The 19,694-nt window shown below is 39.6% G+C and overlaps 3 protein-coding genes across 4 annotated transcripts in view; 1 reads left to right on the top strand and 2 right to left on the bottom strand.

Moving 5' to 3' along the window:
- The window catches only part of LOC100701335 (protein tyrosine phosphatase receptor type H), a 574,626-nt gene that overhangs the window by 459,722 nt on the left and 95,210 nt on the right, over positions 1-19,694 (bottom strand). The gene's annotated exons all lie outside the window — the stretch shown is intronic.
- On the bottom strand, positions 3,367-13,989 carry pax10 (paired box 10). The gene is made up of 10 exons (XM_025909582.1): positions 13,836-13,989; positions 10,708-10,759; positions 10,061-10,469; positions 9,041-9,268; positions 8,669-8,866; positions 6,988-7,070; positions 6,696-6,852; positions 6,327-6,400; positions 5,038-5,167; positions 3,367-4,939 (listed from the first exon to the last, which is right to left on the bottom strand). Exons 4-10 carry the CDS (start codon positions 9,144-9,146, stop codon positions 4,839-4,841), a joined length of 849 nt encoding a protein of 282 aa, XP_025765367.1. The 5' UTR covers positions 9,147-9,268; positions 10,061-10,469; positions 10,708-10,759; positions 13,836-13,989; the 3' UTR covers positions 3,367-4,838.
- zgc:92313 (serine protease 27) lies at positions 15,438-17,918 on the top strand. The gene is made up of 6 exons (XM_005448307.4): positions 15,438-15,772; positions 15,973-16,085; positions 16,179-16,255; positions 16,588-16,859; positions 17,064-17,224; positions 17,404-17,918. The coding sequence occupies exons 1-6, from the start codon at positions 15,727-15,729 to the stop codon at positions 17,656-17,658; spliced, it is 924 nt and encodes a 307-aa protein (XP_005448364.1). The 5' UTR covers positions 15,438-15,726; the 3' UTR covers positions 17,659-17,918.

The raw sequence follows: 19,694 nt of genomic DNA, 5'->3' as shown, positions 1-19,694 counted from the left end.
GCTACAGAATTACGTGGTATGAATTCAGGGTCCAAAGGGACAAATCTGCTATGGGCCCTGGATGGGTTAGCTTACATGAACACCAGGAACACCCACAGTTGGCCTGCCCACAGAAAACACATATAGGGGCTTACGGTTTTACTTATATTTACATGTACTGCTGCCATTTTGGATTGTGAAGTTGGGGTTGGTGGAGCTGGTCAGATTTTCCAAGTTGGAAATCTGAGTTTCCAGTTAGAAATTCTGACTTGAACTGGAACACACTATAAAACATTGCCCCACCCCACCACCACATGAGCTGTTAAGGCGTGAGTAGGGGTTGAAATCTCTTGGAAGGGCTCTCAAGCCTGCATTGCATGTGGCTGGTACCTGGTGTGGTTAGCCACCACATCTGTTCAGCAATGGCGGAGTAGAGGTGCATGGCCTTCTTTACTTATCTCTGTCTTCCATCCATCATTTTGGTCCACAATGTGACCACTGGCATTTCTGAAAGAGTACAAACGCACAGCGGAGTCTTGTCCTGTTGCGGTGGCTCCCCTATCTTTTGCCATGTGTTTTGCAATGGTTTTCTGTTTTTTCCTACGTAAAAGTCAGAGGACTATTCACTGTACACTAGTCTATGCACTCTGTGGCTTATGTGAAGCCTCACATGATTAGTGGGTCAAAACATCTTCACATACCTAAACAAGTCCAGTTGCCTTCTTATCAAGCACTCAAACCAAGCAGCTTAGGCTGTTTACATTTAGGTTCACAAACCTGTTTATTCACTTATTCATTTGTTTATTAATTTAAACATTTTCAAACCTGAAAATACAGACCAAATGAGACAGAGGACTCATGTACAATTTAGTAGAAATAGAAAGAACCTGTGGCTTTGTGGGCTCTCGCACTAGACAAGATTTTTCAGGTCCGAGTCAGTATCACCATTTTTTACCCGATGCTTTGACCTGTCTTTGTTCTGGTAAAGGTAATAAAACAGAAGAGACTTAGGGAGTCATTTCACTGTTTAATTTTTCTTCAATTATTGCCTGGGTCACATCGAATTATTGGGTTAGAGCAACCACAAACATCATCCTAAATCACACAAAGTAAACATACTTTGTGTGATTGTATATTCTTCTAAGATCCAGCAATTCATTCTTGTTCTCTGTGTGGGATATGAGTCTGAGACCTCAAGCATAGTTTATGCAATATATATGAGTCATAATGTCCTATCAAGAGACATGTTGTGCAGTGATGCCACATTTGTAGGGTTTGATTTACAGACAACATGTAAATTCTTTTCCATAGCAACAAGAGAGGTTTAATAGTTTATCTGTATTGATATGTATCTATTTTGAAAAATCCAATTGTTTCTTCAATTTAGTAGAATGTCGGAAATGTACAGTAATTTTAACGCTTAACAAAACACAACTTCACTTATTCAGTTTCTTTGTCAAGAGGGCTGAGTCAACTGCCAAAGGGAAGTGAAACTTATTATTTGTCAGGAAAGGAAACACATTAGAGCAGCTAGGAGAAAGCTCAGAGGATGACAAATGCCAAAAAAATGTGTATGACAAAATATACAAAAAATATACAAACTTTGCAAATACAAAGTTATTTGCAAACAGGATGATAGAAACTAAATTTAAACTTTTAATTACATTTTAGCCTTTTTTAACAGCACATGGAAACTGCGCATGGAATTTATGGAAGTTCTGCCTACCTTTACTCATCCGTCTACGTCTACATTTCTGGAGAATGCGTGATGCTGCATTTGGCTTGAGTGCTCTGGCATCTCATAGCACATTATGTTTGTGGGTCTACATTTCCATTCGCTCTGCAAAGCATAACTGGTGTTATCTTTCCCTGCCCCCTCCCCCCCATCTTCCTCTCCTCCCGTGTTTAATTTCTGTTCATCCTCCAGGGCCCAAGTGAGTGGAGCCATTAGCGCAAAAATGCAGCCCTGCTAATGGCAGGCCAGTTTCCATCATGTCCACTTCATGTCGCTGCCCTGTGGGAAATGATCAGTCTTTTAGCTGCTCGATATTTAGTAATAGTGGTTGACGGCATATGCTCCATTCATGCTGTTGAACAAAAGATTCTGAATGGTGAACTCTGGGAAATTGAGTTTAAACAATCTTGCTGGAATGGACAGATGATGTTTTCCAGTTTTCCTGTTTCCTCTACGGCACCATACAAAAGTCTTGAGTCACCCATCATTTCTTTATATTTTGATTAATAAATGGGAAATAAATGCAAAAATGTATCAACACATACACACATGGAAATACATTATAAAAGGCAAAAACAAAGTTTGTACAAATCTAGGGAGTATGACCCCCTTTATTCTTCCACACAGCCTGAACTCTTTTAGAAAAACCTTCTTCTCATTTCTTTAATTAGTCTCCAGTAAAAGTTCTCCAGGCTTCTTGTAGGACTTTCAACTCTCTTCTCTGAATGTTGGCTGCCTTTCTGTTGTTGTTATTTCTGCTTCAGTAATGGTGAGGTCTGGGTTTTTCTGTCCAGGCCTGCTTTAAAAAAAATTAAATGTAGCTCCTCAGACGGGGCTTTAGTGATCAGCTGAAGGGTCAGATGCATCTTTTAGGATCTGACCTATCTCCCAGGTCCTGTGTCAGATCTTTGCTGAATTTATTTTTCACATTTCATGCTCATGACCTTTAGCTGTTCATCTGGTCTACATAGTCATTTCTTAGACATGCTACTTCTTTTGTCCAACAGTTGTCCAGTTTCCTCAAATCTTTTAAGCACACACTGCACACCAAGCATGCCGAGGTTAACTGCAAATAACCTTTGATTTACTGGCCAGTGGTCTAATCTGACTGTATTTTGGAATGTATAATGTTGCTACTTTACATAGATGACCAGTTACCAGCCTGTTACCAATCTACATAGACATCACTATTATCCTTTTCTTTTAAAACTTGTGAACCATGCAAGTGCGAAACAATGTCACAAACGCAGACCTTTAATGATTCATTACACACAGTTTTATTTTCATTAAAGGGATCCAAGGCCTTCACAAAAGGGTTGACTCTTGGTAGCTATACAGTACTAACACAACACACAACAACAAAAACAACACAAAGGACTTATGTGAACGAGTGAAAACACAAATAAATAAGGGCCGAAAGACATTTTGTATGAGATGCATCAATGAAACCAATAGTCAGAGGAAAGTGAGCAGAGGTTCAAACTCTGCAGATTACAGCAACAGCTTTTTGTACAATACTTGATTTCATTTCTGATAGGAGCTGATTGTCTGTAGCAGCTTGTTTTGGTCATGCACATTTGTTAAAGCCATTGCTGTTGTATTGACAGTGTTGCATTAACTTCACAGTTATTCACCTCTACTTCCAGCTTTGATTGTCTCTTGAATGTTTGCACTAAGTTTTGGTACTGATTGTCATAGGCTAATAAATATTTATGATGTGGTGTATCATGTATATATATCACTGCAAACTTTGTTATGGAATTGCTTCTGATTTCTTGATTGATTGAATTAAAAAAATGCATCCACAGCATATAGAATAGAGACAAAATGTAGCTGATTTACAGTTTGCCCCCCAAAAATCTGCTAATGTCATTTTTATTATTGTGTAGACTGATGTTATGATCAGCCAGTACTGACATCAGCATTACTAATCAAACTTGTGCTTTGAGAGTGAATGAGCCCACAGCATGCTACATTCTTCCCTCCAATAACATCCGACAATATTTCACACTTATCTTCATCATACACAGATGTCTGTACAAAAATATGTGGTCTCAGTGTAATGTTGCTGGCAGGATAGGCAGGATTTACACTTGTCATGGTATGGGGTTTTTTTTTTGTTGTTGTTTCTTTTAGTTTCAGTACAAGTGATTGCTGTAAGCAAGTCTAAAATCTTCACAGTAGCCTCACACAGCTTATGCTTAGGGAACAAGCTAGCTATCACAATATCTTTGAGCTGCTCAAGTAACAAGAAACTGTGGTTACACTTCACAATACACCTGACATACGCTGGCATTTAGGATTGATCTTAAAGCTGAAGGGTAGAAGTAAAGTCAGGTATAATTTAAAACTCAAAGCAATCTCCTGCACCCTTTTTTGATAAACGACCCGAGTGCTTGTGGTAGATGGCTGACCTCTGGGAGGATTGTTTCGCTGGAGGTTAAAAGCAAATTTAGCTGTTAAATCGATAGAGTCCTCTCGCGAATATTGTAGGGTCATCACCTTACAACATAAAACCCTTTGAGATGGCTTCTGCTGTCGAATGGCACTATTTAATTAAACTGAACAGAATAAATAACATTTTTGCAACATAATTCTAAAATGTAAACACTTTTTTTTTCCGGAGATGTGTATTGAGCTTTAGGAAGACCAGTCTTTTCCTCTTTGTTCTTTTTAGTGCTTTTGGCTTGAATCATACATACTTATAAAAGAAAAAGCCAGACTGTGTAATGGAATTTTGGAAGGTTTCAAAGCTAAGTCTTAAATATCAAATGCTACATTAAACCCTGATTTAATCCTGACTCTAATCCTAAACACACCTCAGACTGATCCTATACCTAATCCTGACCTCAGCGCTATGTACACATACTATCCAAAAGTGCAACCTGATAATACTAAGATAACACCAGTACAGCCGGAGTACTGTTAAGTGCAACCAAAGCTGCTCTTGGCTGAATTTGTAAACATTTAATGCATTTTTGGGGTCTGCAACCCCTTCGAGGCCCCTCTATAGCTCAGCCCTGTGCTTGCTTATATTCTTTTCTTCGCACTCGTTTTTATTTTACATGCCCTTTTTTTCCTTCTTCTTCTCTCGTCATGCTGATTGGCAACGATTGTCTGTTGTTCACTGTAATCTGGCCCAGTACTGACCCAGGCTCTGACTCATGCTCTGCGGCTCAGTTCCTGGGACCTGGACTGGCACTGACACCCCAGGCGATATGAGCCCTGAATAGAGGAGAAAAACAGTCAGAAGCGTAAAGAGTCAGACAGAAATCACAGATAGAAATAAAGCAAATGACAAAGTGATGCTAATAAACGCTCACCCGTGTTGGAGTTGGCTGAGGGTGGAGACTGCAGATGAGGGGAGGAGTACGCTGAGTCAAAGCTGCGCGGTGCAGAAGGAGATGGAGGTAACATGCAGGAGTAGGAGGAGGCCGACTGGGGAGGAATTGACTGAGAGCGGACACAGGAGCAGAGGAGAGGAAAGATGTTGGTACGCGTTACATACAAGTCTACTTTTAAAAGCAGAGTCGTTGCTGTTTATTAGACCATCTAGCACTAAAACAGTTACAGCAACATGGTTTGGGTTTAACCACACGGAGGTGCTAGAGGCTTGTGGTATGGTCAGAGTGTGGTTCAGCGCGGTGGCAACAGCAGCGTCACACTTTTGTTTAATACTGCAGATGCAAAAAGAGTCAAGGTTTTCTTTCAAATCTTTTTAAAGATTTAAACGTTGCGATGAATATATTTTCAGAAATCAGACCGGGCAGACATTTCTAATGCATTATTTTCGATGCTCTGGCACACATGAATTACATTCCACTGAAAAACCAGAGAGATGTGCATCCCACATCCCTCAAAGTGGGGATTAGCTGCAGGCTCCAGACAAAATATGTGAAAGCAAACTGCAGTTTCATTAAAAAAGCATTTTATATTTTATAAAAAGCCTTTTGTTCAAAGGCTTTTATACAATATTGCAAACCTTCCAGCTTTCAGAACAATGCCAAAGTCTGCCAAGGCCTTCAATCCGACAGCCCCTTTGCATTTTTCACCGGAGAAATATTCAATGCAAAATAAATTTGGAGTTCAGTGGTTGAAAAATATGATTAATAAACTTTGATTGATAAGAAGGAGCTATAAGTTATAAGGCAAGTCAGAAAAACAAGTGTACATCTCCAGTTTCTTGTATTCGGTGCTTTGCTTGAAGCCACATGTAGAAAAATTAGAAAGAAGAACCTTATTAAGAACTGACTGGATCTATTTGACTGTAAAAATGTCCAAATTATGGCATTATTTCAGTCAAAATTTGAGAGAAGCAAAAAAAAAACCCCTAATGTAATTCATATTCATTCACATGATTTAATAATCATTCATCAGTTTAAAAAAAAATTAATCAATTTAAAGGTCTTTCAAGCCATATGCCAGTAATATTAAAGAATACTGCTGTAACCACATTTTTTTATCAGCTGCAGAATCATTTATTAACTTTGATTAATATGAATTTCAGAGCCTAGAAGTGATAATAAACAGGTTCTGATCTGTTATGATGACTTTGATGTAGTTTGGAAGGTGCTGATGATAAATGATGAATGACGAATGATGAATTTCCAACCTGGACTCCAGATGAGAAAACTGACAGGGAGCTGTAGCTGGGCAGGGACGACTCAGCCTGACTCAACATGGACCCTGGAGAGAGAGAGAGAAAGAGAGAGAGAGACACAGGGTGCACGCACGGTGAGCATGTGCACACAAATTTACGCACAAGCATCTCGCAGTGGAAACGTTTTAATATAGATGCGGTCTAATGGAGAACCTCTAATGGTTTGCCAGCCTGCAAATGTCAAGCAGAGGGAGCTCTGAGGCTGGTAATTATAAACTACTAAAATATTCCTGTCACCAAATACATAAATTATTGAGAGAATAGGTAAAGTCTTGCTTTCAGGCTCCTCGTGTGCTGTATGAGTTAAGTCAACAAACACACCTGAACTGCTGCTGTGCTGCTGATGATAGACAGACGTGTTGAAGGAAGTGCTCAGGGGGGCTTGGCTCTGCGAGCAAGAAGTCACACCGCCTGACCTCCGCTGATTGCGCAGCTTCTCCTCTCTCCTCCACTTGGCTCTTCGGTTTGAAAACCACACCTGCCAATCAAAGAGTCCCGTCGTACCCGTTTGTCTTGTTGTTAACAGCTACATTGGTTTATATATTTGGATTCTGTTACAGGTTAGGCCTAACAAATAAATGTGACTGTAGAGGAGGACTGAGAGCTTCCTCACCTGTATCCTGGCCTCAGGTAAATCGATCTTGTTCGCTAATCTCTCCCTTGCAAAAACATCTGGGTAATGCGTCCTTTCAAACTCTGCGGAAGATGCAAAGCATCATCAAACACACAAAGTGAGTCCTAAGCCTGGCGTGCTGTTCACACATTTTGGAACCATCACATCATTTAGTCTGAATTAGAATTAAGCAGAAATTGATTTTTATAGAGTCATTTTAGCAGAAATCAATCACCCTACATGTTGGGTAATTACTGCTTACTATCAGCATTACTAATTATCCTTCTTTGGAACATATAAATCCAGGATGCTGAGCTGTATCCTTACAACCATTTTTGAAATATTTATCTGTTGCACTTTGTATAAAATATTTATGATTATGGAACACGCAGAAAGTTCATATGAAAGGATTCAAGTTGAGAAGCTGTCTAAGCACTTTATTTCACAGAAGGCTGAGTAAAAGTAAACTGAAGAAAAATCCTTGTAGGTTATTGTTTTTCTTAATTAGTATTGGAAAATTGCATTGTTTGTCACTTATTTGCATATATAGTGACTTACTACACAGTGTCTAACAAACAGTGTGGCTTGAAACCAGACACTTCGTATTAGTGAGAGTTTCACTTTTAGAGCATCAAAGGAGTTCATTTCTAGGTGACAAACTGCTGACATTTTTGTTGTTGACAAGTCGAAACGCGAATGTGCCTCACCCTGTAAGCGGCAGCCTGATTCATCCTGATGAACTCTGAAGTTTCAGGTCTAGTTGTACAGATGTCTTTATAGTCTGAACTGTTTCCGTTCAAATTTCTTAGTAAAATGTCATGAGAGAAACCGAAACCCGAAAAGTCAGTAAATAATCTGAAAAAGCAGCAGATAATTAAGTTTCATTTTAAATATTAAATTAGTTGAGATCATAATGCCTGCAAATAATTAAAAAAACCTGTCCACACTTAATAAATAAATACTTAATAAATACTTATTTAGAAAAAATAATGATACATTTGCAAATTGAGTCTTGCAAATTGTTATAATTGGCTTGGTTATAATTGGCGTCAGTGTCAACATATGATTGTTATTGTGCCTTGACTGTTCAGTGAGGTCAGTGTACCTCATTAATGTCATTTGCACAGAGTGACCACAGTGATACATTTCCACTCGGCTGCACAGTGGACATTGCGTCCTTATTTAGCTCAAGGGCCCTTTGCAGCCATATCCAGTCAAGGGTGGCTTTCTGATCCCTCTCAGAGGGTATCGGGGCTACGAGGGCCAGATCTCGCTGCATAATACAAACGCGGCAAACACGCATTATCAAACCTCTGCTTTACATGTCCCCGGAGGCTATTCTGGACCAGATCGGGAATATTTGTGGAGTGAGGATTGTGGATAATTTGCATCTGGTTATGTTTATTCTCATCTGCAGGCTCTGATAAAGATGATGTCCTGCCAAAATAGACACGGGATGATTTTTGTTTTCTCATTTGCATCCCCCACTCCCCACAGCCATTTAAGAAACTCCTGCAAACAAGGTGTAAAGAATATAATCCAATAGAAAAGGTGTTGTCAGGGAAAAAAAAAAAAAAGCAGCAAGACGAGCTGTGTCATGACACGCTCTGGTCTGGCTCGCACCAGTGGAGAGCAGCGATTGGCTGCGAGGAGAGTGCTGTGCGTGCTTGCATGGCCTGACCTTTCTCCAGAGCCTCGATCTGCTCCTGCGTAAAGCTGGTCCTGTTCCTCTGCAGCTTCCTCTTGAGCTGCAGCCTCAGCTGAGACTCCTCGCCCTCATCCCGCTCCACGGGGACTCCTCCTCCTACTCTGCCCGCTCCACCTCCCCCTGCCTCGGCTCCCATGCTGCCCTCCGTGTCCAGCAGACATCCCTCAGACACTGGCAGCAATGAAGGTGACAAAAGAGATGTGTGTTACATGGGTGTGTGTCATATTTTAAGATCGCAAAGGCTGGTGATGTAGCCACGAAACGACTTGGAAAGTGGTTTAAAATCAGAGACGGAATCCTTGCGTTCTGTGAGGGCTGTGTCGAAGACAGAAAATGTCCTCTCACCTGTGCTGTGTTGCGTCTGGATGGCGGTGGGATCATGGTACCAGTTGTTAGGCCCACTCCAGTTAGAGCCGCTCTGTAGGTTCAGCATGGTTAACTTCTCATACATAATACGAGTGTCTGAACCACCATGAAGAGAAATAAAAGAGTTCCGTCCTGCGTGCGTGTTTGACCCTGTTTACTGTCACCTTGGCTCCTCTCTCCCTTCTTCAATCCTCCAAATCGTACCTCCTAAGGTGGGGTGGGGAAGCAAGGTTTAGGGGTAGGGGCAAAGAAGAGAAGAAGAGGAAGAGGAAGAAGAAGGAGGGGTTCATATCGCATGAATTCACACATGGTTGGCATTGTGGTGAATTAGCCTCATGATGACAGGCAGAAATGGAGTTAGTTACATGCTCGCTGTCGTAACGAGTGTGTGTTATACATTGCTAGGCTAGTATACCAGAGGGAGATGAAGTACATTAGAAACCACTCTGAAAGGCAGTACATTTATGGTGTTACTTGCTTTCAGCTCCTTTTTTATGCCAGTAAACCAAAACATGTTCGCAAGTCTGTGTAGCCAAAAAAACTGCAATCACATACTGTACAGCGGCTTTGCAAGCAAGATCTGCTCTGAAGCCTCCAAAACAAACTCATGGTTAATGGTCACTATGAAAGATAAAGAGCAAAACTATTTCATTTACCAGTGTTATCAGCTTAAATAAATATTTGCCCAGCTCTCAGGTAAAACAAAACTGTTGGTTTATGTTTGGGGTGGGAAGATCTCCTCTTTGGAGAGTTATACAAGGAAGGTAAAGGTATATCAATACGGAGCCACATCTTACAAACTACAGCCGTAAGAAAAATGTCAAAGGTCAAATGTGATTCATTTAGATCGTCTAGCACAGGGATGACAATTTAAACACAAAGTCCAGAAATCTTTTAAATAAATATCAGTGGCGACGATGCTGACCCCATAGCCCGCGATAAACCAGCAATTAAATAAGCAACCAAACCAAACACACAGCACAATTTCTCCAAACTTACCGCGAGCGTCCAGATGAAATGATGAGGGGGTCCTGTGTGTGTTACTCGCCTCCTCCGTGGACCTCTATTCCCCTGGTCCCCCAATGTCCCTTGTTCTCCAGCTTTGTTGACAATGCCGTGTGTGTGTAGCTGTGCGTGTGTGTGTGGAAAGAGGAGAGTAGGAGAGAGATGGAGAGAGTTAGACAGGGTGAGAGCGAGTGAAAGAGGGAAAGGGGGGGCTCTGGAGAGAAATGCGTCTGCGGGCACTCTTGTCCTCCGAGCGATGGGGAGAGAGAGAGAGAGAGAGAAGGAGAGAGAGGAAAAGAGGGAGAGAGAGAGAGAGAGAGCCACCGAGGGGTGACAAAGTGAGTCAACATCAGTGTCAAGTTTGAACTTAATGCCAGCAAGAGGAGGAGGGGAGGCCGAGAGACTAGAGCATAAAGCACAGATAATGGAACGATAGTGGCTGATGAATAGATGATGGAATTCAATTTTAGCCATAAATTACACATAAATATTAAGTACAACCAAGTGTCTAACAATCAGACACGTGACATAATTAAACTCGCTGCCCTAACTCAGGGCCTAATTTGTACTGATTCTTGTTTGGATGTTTAAATGATGTGATTGATAAAACTTTGAGAAAGCTTTGACGTATCTATACGTACCTGCTGTCCTGCTGCTACTGTAGAGTCTTGTAGGCATGAGAAGATTTGATGACTGCAGGATGATTGGGAATCATGATGAATAAGACTTAAAAAAGACACACTGGTACGTTTTGCTTTGGTATCTGTGAAACTAAATTGTTTAATTGTTGCTTCATTGTGAAAATGATGTGAATAAATGTATGTAATGAAAATACTTAGGGACAGGTATTAGGGCCATTAGGCTTAATAATAAATTAATAATTCATACTTTAATACAGAGTCATCAATTTGAACTACAAAAAATATTTCAAGCATGTTATTTAAATTTAAAAAACAAACAAAAAAACGTAAATGTAACAAGTAAGCGAGATGTTTTTGTGTGTATTGTGTAATATTAAGGTTAACATTATATATTATTTCTTCCAGCTTGTCTAAGAAGCTGGATTGAAGAAGGATGAGCAATAATTTTACTACAAATCTCATTAGATACAAAAGTATTCTTTATGACCAGATATTATTAAGGAAAAAAGTTCATTTGCAACCTATTAATAAGCTATTTTTGCTATTATTATTGAGCTAATTATTATTTATTTATTCACTTATATTTAAACCTTTGTAATAATTGTATATTTATTATTCTGGAAATCTGAATTAAAAGAATGAATAATTTCTGTTTTAAACGATCTATATATTCATTCGTCGTTTCATCATTTTATAAAACTATGAAATTTTCTTTTTTAGAGAAGAATGTTATAGTTTTATGGTAACCTATTTTTAGAACATAAACATGTCACGCTATAGAGCAAGTTAAAATGTTGTTTAACAAAACCATTCACTAATTTATTCAGTTAATTAGTTTTTACTTTGGCCTATAGCAGCGACTCGCCTGCATTATTATTTGCAGGATTTGCAAACAATGAAAATAATTAGGAAACATATTTACATAACTTTCTTTAGTTTTCATTTTTGGTTATAATTTCAGAAGACATAGATTTTAAAATTCAGCATAATGTAGAACAAAAAAAATCCAGCATGTTCAGATTTAAGGAGGTGAAGCCTTCAATGTTCTCATTTCTCATCTCAAATGATGATTCGGGTATCAAATAATTTCTGGTTTGTTTTACCTGCCTGTGATCTAAATAATGAACTCAGCCCAACTCTATAGTCAGTTTTCTAAAGCAGCTATTTGATATCACACAAACACCGTTTTTAAATCTTTACACTGGTGTTTCAGGCCTGTTTAGATGCTGCAGATGGCCAGGTGGTTTGAATTCCAGCTTTTGTGAGAACACCCAGGTATTGTTCCCTGACCACAGACGTATTGTTCCTCTGCTATAACATGCAGAGCTTACAGCTATGGGACAATGAACAAAGGCAGTGTGTGGCCCCACAGTGGGTTAAAGGAGCACCATACTGAAACCCTTGACGATAGACACACAAGGTCTGATGTTAGGTGTAAGTAATGACGCAGGTATGACGGTACACGGTAGAGTCGAAGCCAGAGAACAGAGAAGAACCAGGGTTTAAATATATCTCTTTGCAACGGAAGAAAGGAGAAGAGAGCGATGAAAGATGGGAGCAGAGAGGCAGAGGAGAGAGATGGAGAGAGTGAAGAAGAAGTATGTGACTTTGGGGTGGGTGTAGGGGCTTGGGGATGGGGAGGGTGCCAGCTTGTTTTATTTCCGGTTGACAAGACTTTGCGCTCCCTTTCTCTCTGTCGCTCCCTCTCTCTTTCATACTCTGCTATTCTTTCGCCGCTGCCCCCATTGCTTCATCCAAGCCCCCCTCCCTGCACCTCCCTCTTTCTCTGTTACTTTCCTCCAAGACGTGCCTCGGAGAAAAGAAAAAGACTTGACAAGTTCAAAGGTAAAAAAACAAGGAAGAACAGTGGTGGAAGAAGCGTTTAGACACTTTAATTAAGAAAAAAATATTGAATACTTCTTAAAAGAAACCCCCACCCCGAGAGGAAAAACAGCAAGACGTACTTTGAGCGTGGATATTAGTTTTTATAATACAGAATGGGTAAATTTCACGACTTTCACATTGTTTTTTTAAAAAAAAGCTTTTTAATGTTACAGTTGATTCAAATGGGACTTTAGGTGGTTTAAGCTACTTTATGTATTGTTAGGAAGTTAAATAAGTCCATGATTTAGCTTTTGGGCAATCTTATACAGATGTGTATCACATGCTTCATGTAAAATAATAATTTTTAGAGGAAGTCATTTTACTGTAATAGGAGAACAAGAGGAACCAAACTGTAGTGCTTGTGCCAAAAAAATCAAACTTCCTGAAAATATACTGATAAAAAATACTAACAGTGAACACAGAAATCAGGGGATAAGTGAAAGACTGTTGAGTAACAAAAACTGCTCAGCTGATTTAAAACTGGACCCAAAAATATAGCATTAACACATTACACACACACACATTTCACCCCACCCTCTTGTCTTTTTTTTTTTTTTAGCCTATTGACCTTTTGTTTTTTTCCTCTATTCTGAAATTATTGTTGCATCTTATTGTGTTCCAGTTGTTGTTGGAATATGGCTTAACCTATGTGATCCCTATGTGCTGACTGCAGTAGTGTGTGTGTGTGTTCGTGTGTGTGTGAGAGTCTCTGTGCGTGTGTGTGATGGCGCGTGCTTCACTGCAAAGATTCATGTAGCTCCGGGACATGCATTTTTTTAGTGCATCTTGTTAGTTCATTCCTGTCACCTCTCTCTCCCGCTCTCTCTCTCTCCCTCCCTCTCTTGCCATCCCTTGCTTTTTCAGCGCTGAAGGGGGGATGGGGAAGGGGAGGTGGACCGGGCCGGGAGGGAAGGGAAGGGGTGGGGGCAGTGGAGGTGGAGGCAGTCACCATGGTTACAATGCCACGACAAATATTCATCAAGTTGTTAAAATAAAAACAAACAGGAGTGCATTATAATTGCTCTTACTGACTGGATCCAATAATGCGTTCATATATTATGAGTGAGAGGAGCAGAGAGGAATGGCTCGTGCTCAAAAAAAAGGAAAGAAAGGAAAAAGAGCCTGTTAGTGGTAAAAAGGGGATATCGGGTGTCCTGGAGGCAAACACAAGTGAGGCACACACTCACATGTACTCATTTCAACTCTTTTCTTTTTGTGTGTGTGTAACTTTATTTTCCCATTACCTGCGTATGGAATTCCCTATGAGTACTTTCGTGAGTCTCCCCTCTCTTCTCTCTTTGTCCCTCCATCTCTCGCTCTTCCTTTACTGTTGTGTAGCCTCGGGCGATACTGTGATGTGTCCTCCCTCTGTCCCTCCCTCCCTCTCCCTCTCTCTCTGTCCCTGTCACCTTCAATTGCTCTGTGAAACTAGACACACTGCCTGGGGCGGGGAGGGAGGGAGGGAGGGAGGGACAGACACAGGGAGGGAAGAGAGGAAAAAGAGAAAGGCAAAAAAAGAGAGAAAGACAGACAGCTTTATAGACAGACAGAAGGAATAAACATTTGGTGTCATGTAAAGAAAAATAGGATTACCACAGACCACATGTGTGGCCAACATGTAAAAACAAAATCAGCTGAGGTGATATTTACAAATTTGACAATAAGACGTAATCCTCTAATAATGTTATGGGGGAAACAACAGAAAGACTATTTGTCCAATTTAGTGCACGCTTGACCCTGATTGTGTGTCCCTTGCACACCTGTTAAGCAGATATGGACTATGATCCTTTTGATCTACAAACACATAATAAAAGCATGAGGGCAATATAGGTGTAGCTGAATCACACAGGGGCTTTTTAGAATGTGTGCAATATTGTCAGTTTTATAAAATGAGTCAATAAAATATTTTATGGTTAACTTTGCTAACAGTCCCATGGAGTGTTTACAGGCATAACAATACTGGGTTCAAATGAAAGGCTTATCAATTCCTACGCACAATGTTAATGCAGAGGCAGATTAGACCACTGCCCAACGCAACGTTTATACCACTGCTGCCCTAAATTAATAGTACTGGTCATTACCAAAATATTTTTTTCTATTTTTTTGTAATGGAAAAAGAGCACCAGTGTCTACAGGCTCTTTAAATGAAATTATATTTTTAGTGCTAAACTATGACTATTGTTGTTAGCCATGAATTTTCAAATTTACAAATTTGAATGAGTATAGACAGATGCCTAATAAATATCAATATAATTTATAGTTTTAAACTAGATTTTGACAGATTTCTTCAATATTTGTGTTTTTATGTTTTATTGAGAGGTGGTCTAATAACGTTTTAGCATTAAATGTGCCTCATTGGTGATGTTCGGAGTTCTTGAAAAGTTTTGAGGTGTGAATATGAAACTGTAAATTTGTATGAATGAAAAGAATATTATATTATAACATTAAAATGAGATTAAACCGGTTATTTTCACTAAACAGTACACAATCAACTCATACTAATGCAGCTGGATATATAGCAAGAACATTAAAGCACAGCTCACATGACATTAACTCAAATAAAACAGACACCAAGTAGTGGAGTAGTCTTGCTCCTCTTTACCAGTAAATACAGAAGTGAAACAACAGTGCATTCAACCCAAACAGGCTTTCATCAACAGGCAAAATGTAAACACAAACTCAAATTTCTTGGTATGCAAAGAACACCTTTAATAAGCCGAAGGAAAAAAAAAAACCCCTGATACCTGTAACTAAATGAGTGGAGGACAATCTGATTGGTTGGGTTTTCCATTCGGTAAACGTTATTGGTTCCGGCGGATTCTGGGGGGCAGAGCAAGACTTTCGGTTGGCTGTATGAACACACAGGTAGGCAGACGATTAGGCGCAAAGCGGATACTCAGAGTCTCACCGATACTGGTAAAACCTGAAACCTATGATTGTTTTTTTTCGACGCCGTTAAGCAGGGAGGGCGACTTTAAAGAAAGGAGATGTAATTTTTTTTTAAAGACTTAACTTCACAGCTGGAGACTCTGATTAATGGTAGAGGACGCTGGGACATATTTACAGCGTTTTATAATTGAGAGATAACCGCCTCGTTAGTAGTTGAACTACATTTGTGATAGAAAACATCGAATCATGTTAGTGAAACCGAGATTTCCTGCTGTTTTCTGGTTCATAACAGGTGAGTGGGTTCCCGTTAGCTTCCCTCGCCATTTTTTTTTCTTCCCCACCTGAAAAATATCTGCTCTCTGTTCTTAGCTGAGGAAGTTTGTCATTTTCATTCCTTCTTCTTCTTCTTCTTCTTTTTTTAAGTAACATTAATTAAAAAATATAAGTAAATAAAGTCCAGCTACCGTGGTGTACCTACTTTCCCTCCTCTAGGTATTTTGACTTCTAACGCCCAAGAATGTGGACGACCACCATTAATGCAGGACAGGATTGTGGGCGGGCTGGATTCGTCAGTAGGCGAGTGGCCGTGGCAGGTGGATGTACAGGTGAGGCCTTGGAAACTTTAGTAGATTTTCATGTATTAAATTGTAAAGTGTATATTTTAATTACTCTGCTCACTAAATCCTCATTGGTTACAGAAAAGCTCTGCTCATATCTGTGGAGGCTCTCTGATCACGGAAAACTGGGTTCTATCTGCAGCACATTGTTTCCCCAAGTAAGAACACTTTCCTCTTAGAAAGGGGCCTGTTCCTTTTATTTTTTATTTTTTTTTTTGAAGTGTTCTTGTGTCCTCTCATTTGTTAAGAAAGAATGACATTAAAAACAGATTATGCTTGGATTTTTTTGTTTGTTTGTTTGGTTTTTGCCCACAGGTAGCGTTCTTACATACAAAAACCATCATCATTCACAAAAATTGTGAAGCTTAAATACAGAACTGCTACTTTTTAAAGTTTCTCTTATCATCAGTCCTCATTTCAGGGAACACCTGCTTGTAAAGTAAATGTTTAGCCTTTAATTCATTGTGTCTCTGTCTTTTTTTCCCCCTAGTCCATCTGATGTTAGTTCTTACACCCTCTATGTTGGTCGCTACCAGCAGAATGGCTTCAATCCACATGAGTCATCACATAAAGTGAAACAGATTGTGGTGCCGTCTGATTATACTGACCCTTACAGTGGAAATGATGTGGCGCTGGTGGAACTGGCCAGCCCTGTTACCTGGTCAGATTATGTCAGTCCTGTATGCTTACCCACCTCTGACACCCTGTTCCCAAGTGGCATGATGTGCACTGTCACTGGCTGGGGGAACATCAGGGATAATGGTAAGGCTTTCTAAATTCATGACTTTATTCATTGCATGCATACATATGACTTTTGGACAGCATTTTTATCACCAGATACCTATTATTTTAGAAATGTATAACATACACTTGCTCATCTTTGTGATCGAGGCTTTATATTTATACTGGACACAAACACTCGCCACCCTTTTTGTTCTTCATCCTCTGTCCTCGTATTCCCCTCAGTCCCTCTGCCAGGATTCGGGACTCTGCAGAAAGTGCAGGTGCCAATCATCTCCCAGAGTTCATGTCAGGAGATGTACCAAACGGACCCGACGGAGCAGGTGAACATCTTGTATGACATGATCTGTGCTGGATACCAGGAGGGCGGCAAGGACTCCTGCCAGGTACTGTTGGATCAGCTGTTTGTGCTGTGTTTATATTAACAAAACAAGAAGTGGCATTGAAAATATTTTGGATTACCTCCTTCTTTTTCTTTTAGTCACCTAATCTCTACTTTGAACAATCTTCTGCTTAAGCACTACTGATTTAATCTTTTTGGATTTTTTCCCCCCTCACTTCTCAGGGTGATTCAGGAGGGCCTCTTGTTTGTCAGATGGTAAACGGGTCCTGGGTTCAGGCTGGGGTGGTGAGCTTTGGAACTGGCTGTGCTAATGCAAACAAGCCAGGTGTGTATGCCAGACTGACCAACTACACAGACTTCATTACAAGCACAATACCGGAGTTTCAACTGTATGACCATGCTAATCAAAGCAAGTGTGCGGGGGCTCTTGTGTTGTTCAGCTGTGTGATCGCTCTACTGATGCTACTTCAGAAATGAGACTCTGAAAGATGTCAAGCAATCGGAATTCACAAAACTGATTGTAACGAGTATAGGTGGTTTAGATTATTCACAATTAAAATATTTTACTTTGTATCTGACATGCAAATGATGCCAAACTGATTTCTTCTGTATGCTGAGCTGTCAGCACTGATTCAGAGTATTCAAAGTAGTTCTGAGAAGGATGTATTTTAAATCAAGTAAGTAAAGATTATCTTTTGTATTTGAAAATAAATTGTGGATTTGATGCCTGAAGTCAACTTGGTGCTGTCTTCATCTTTGTGTTTGCATCAGTTTATACAGTCACTGGCTAAGGTTGGGCGATATGTAAAAAATGTTCCAACTGACAGTTGTCAGTCCAATAACCAACGATTTTTGTTGGGCAGAGCAATGTTATCATGCATGGACTGATTTGCGTGTTTAGAAAACAGAATTGCCAAACATGGACGAACTAATTGCCAAATTGCACACTGGAAGAGAAGGAGCGGATAGAAATGGACTGTTACCTCAGCGAGGAGGTCGTAGACGGAGAAGACGATCCACTGGCTTGGTGGAAGTACACCTTCAGAATGCATCTTTAGCACCGCAGCTAATATTGTTAACCACCTGCTAAAACCTGATAAGGTAAAAGAATTTATAAGTTTTGTTTGGAGGGAATATTTTACCTTCTTTTCTTGATTGTTTCAGTGTTAATATAGCAACTTCTTGCATTATTCATTTACTTATTTATTTATTTGAAATGCGCCAAATCGCATTAAGGACTTTCTGACCTTTTTTTTTTTAATGTTTGCTGAAAGAGACATTTTGATTTTTAACTTACTTTTTGTTTAATTTTGTATTTGTTGTTTGGTCGAGTCTGTAAGACAGGTAAACAGTGGAACAGCCTGTAAACACAGTTATAGTGGAAAAAAGAAGCTGGTTTCTCTTTGTTTCCATCCCCACCATTGTGGTTTTTTTTTTTTTTTTTGTTGTTGTTTTTTTTTTTCTCATTTAAATAAAATGTTTTTTTTTTTGTTTGTTTTTGTTTTTTTAACATGGGCTACTGCCTTTCTTTCTGTAATGAGTTTGAGTAAATGAATGAATTTTGGTGCACTCTGAACTGGATACATTTGGGGTACGCTTTTATTTATTTATTTGTTATCTGTTGACTGCTTCTATTAGCTTCAACCAACATTATTAGCAGACTTACTCATGGGCAAATAAATAAATAAATCACTCTTGTAAAACGATCATCCAATCGCCCAACCTTATCAGTGACCAGTTTATTAGTTACAGGCTACAAGGTTGGACCTTATCTTTCCATCAGAACTGCCTTCATTTTTAGGTCACAGATTCAATAAGGTCCTGGAAACATCACAGTTGCTTTAGATTTGTCGGCTTCACAGCAAAAATGAAAGACTTCTGTTCCACCACATCCCAAAGGTGCTCTTTTTGATTGAGATCTGATGACTGTGGAGTCAATTTGAGTACATAGTCAACAAACCAGTTTGATTTGAACTTGACATGGCAGATTATCCTGCTGGAAGCAACCACCAGAAGATAGTACTGTGTGGTAATAAAGGGAACAACAACAAGCTGTAGTTCAGTACTAAGGTGCACCAAGTGTTTTAAGATAATCATACAACGTTGTGCCACCACCAGCTTGAACCTTTGATTAAAAAGCAGGATGAATCCAGTCTTTTTTTTTTTATATCAAATTCTGACCTTAGCATTCAAATGCAGACCAGGCAACATTTTCTAATCTTCTATTGTTTGATTTTGGTGAGGCCATGCAAACTGTAGTTTCAGCTTTTTGTTGGTAGATGATGTGCTGCTGCAGTAGCCAATTAACTTCAAGGTTCAATGTGTTGTACTATTTTAATTACTGTTGCCTTTCTGTTAGCTTGAAGCAGTCAGGCTATTCTCTTTTGCCATTTTCTTCTCTTGGAACTGCTTTTCTTCTGCTGACCATTGTCTATTAACTGGAGAAAAATCCCAGTAGATCAGTAGTTTTTGACGGCCATGCCACATTCCAAGTCACCTAAATCACCTTTCTT

The sequence above is a fragment of the Oreochromis niloticus genome, linkage group LG8 (genome assembly GCF_001858045.2).
Source record: "Oreochromis niloticus isolate F11D_XX linkage group LG8, O_niloticus_UMD_NMBU, whole genome shotgun sequence".
Classification (NCBI taxonomy): Eukaryota; Metazoa; Chordata; class Actinopteri; order Cichliformes; family Cichlidae; genus Oreochromis; species Oreochromis niloticus.
This window is presented reverse-complemented; position numbering and strand designations above follow the sequence as displayed.

Excerpts from the sequence above, each read along its gene's own strand:
- pax10 (XM_025909582.1), bottom strand. The coding sequence starts at position 9,146 with ATGTATGAGAAGTTAACCATGCTGAACCTACAGAGCGGCTCTAACTGG. Across the intron at positions 6,401-6,695 it reads GCAGCACAGCAGCAGTTCAG|GGTCCATGTTGAGTCAGGCT; the intron begins GTGTGTTTGTTG and ends CTCTCTCTCCAG. Across the intron at positions 5,168-6,326 it reads TTTTCTCATCTGGAGTCCAG|TCAATTCCTCCCCAGTCGGC; the intron begins GTTGGAAATTCA and ends GTCCGCTCTCAG.
- zgc:92313 (XM_005448307.4), top strand. The coding sequence starts at position 15,727 with ATGTTAGTGAAACCGAGATTTCCTGCTGTTTTCTGGTTCATAACAG. Across the intron at positions 15,773-15,972 it reads TGTTTTCTGGTTCATAACAG|GTATTTTGACTTCTAACGCC; the intron begins GTGAGTGGGTTC and ends TCCCTCCTCTAG. Across the intron at positions 16,860-17,063 it reads GGGGAACATCAGGGATAATG|TCCCTCTGCCAGGATTCGGG; the intron begins GTAAGGCTTTCT and ends TATTCCCCTCAG.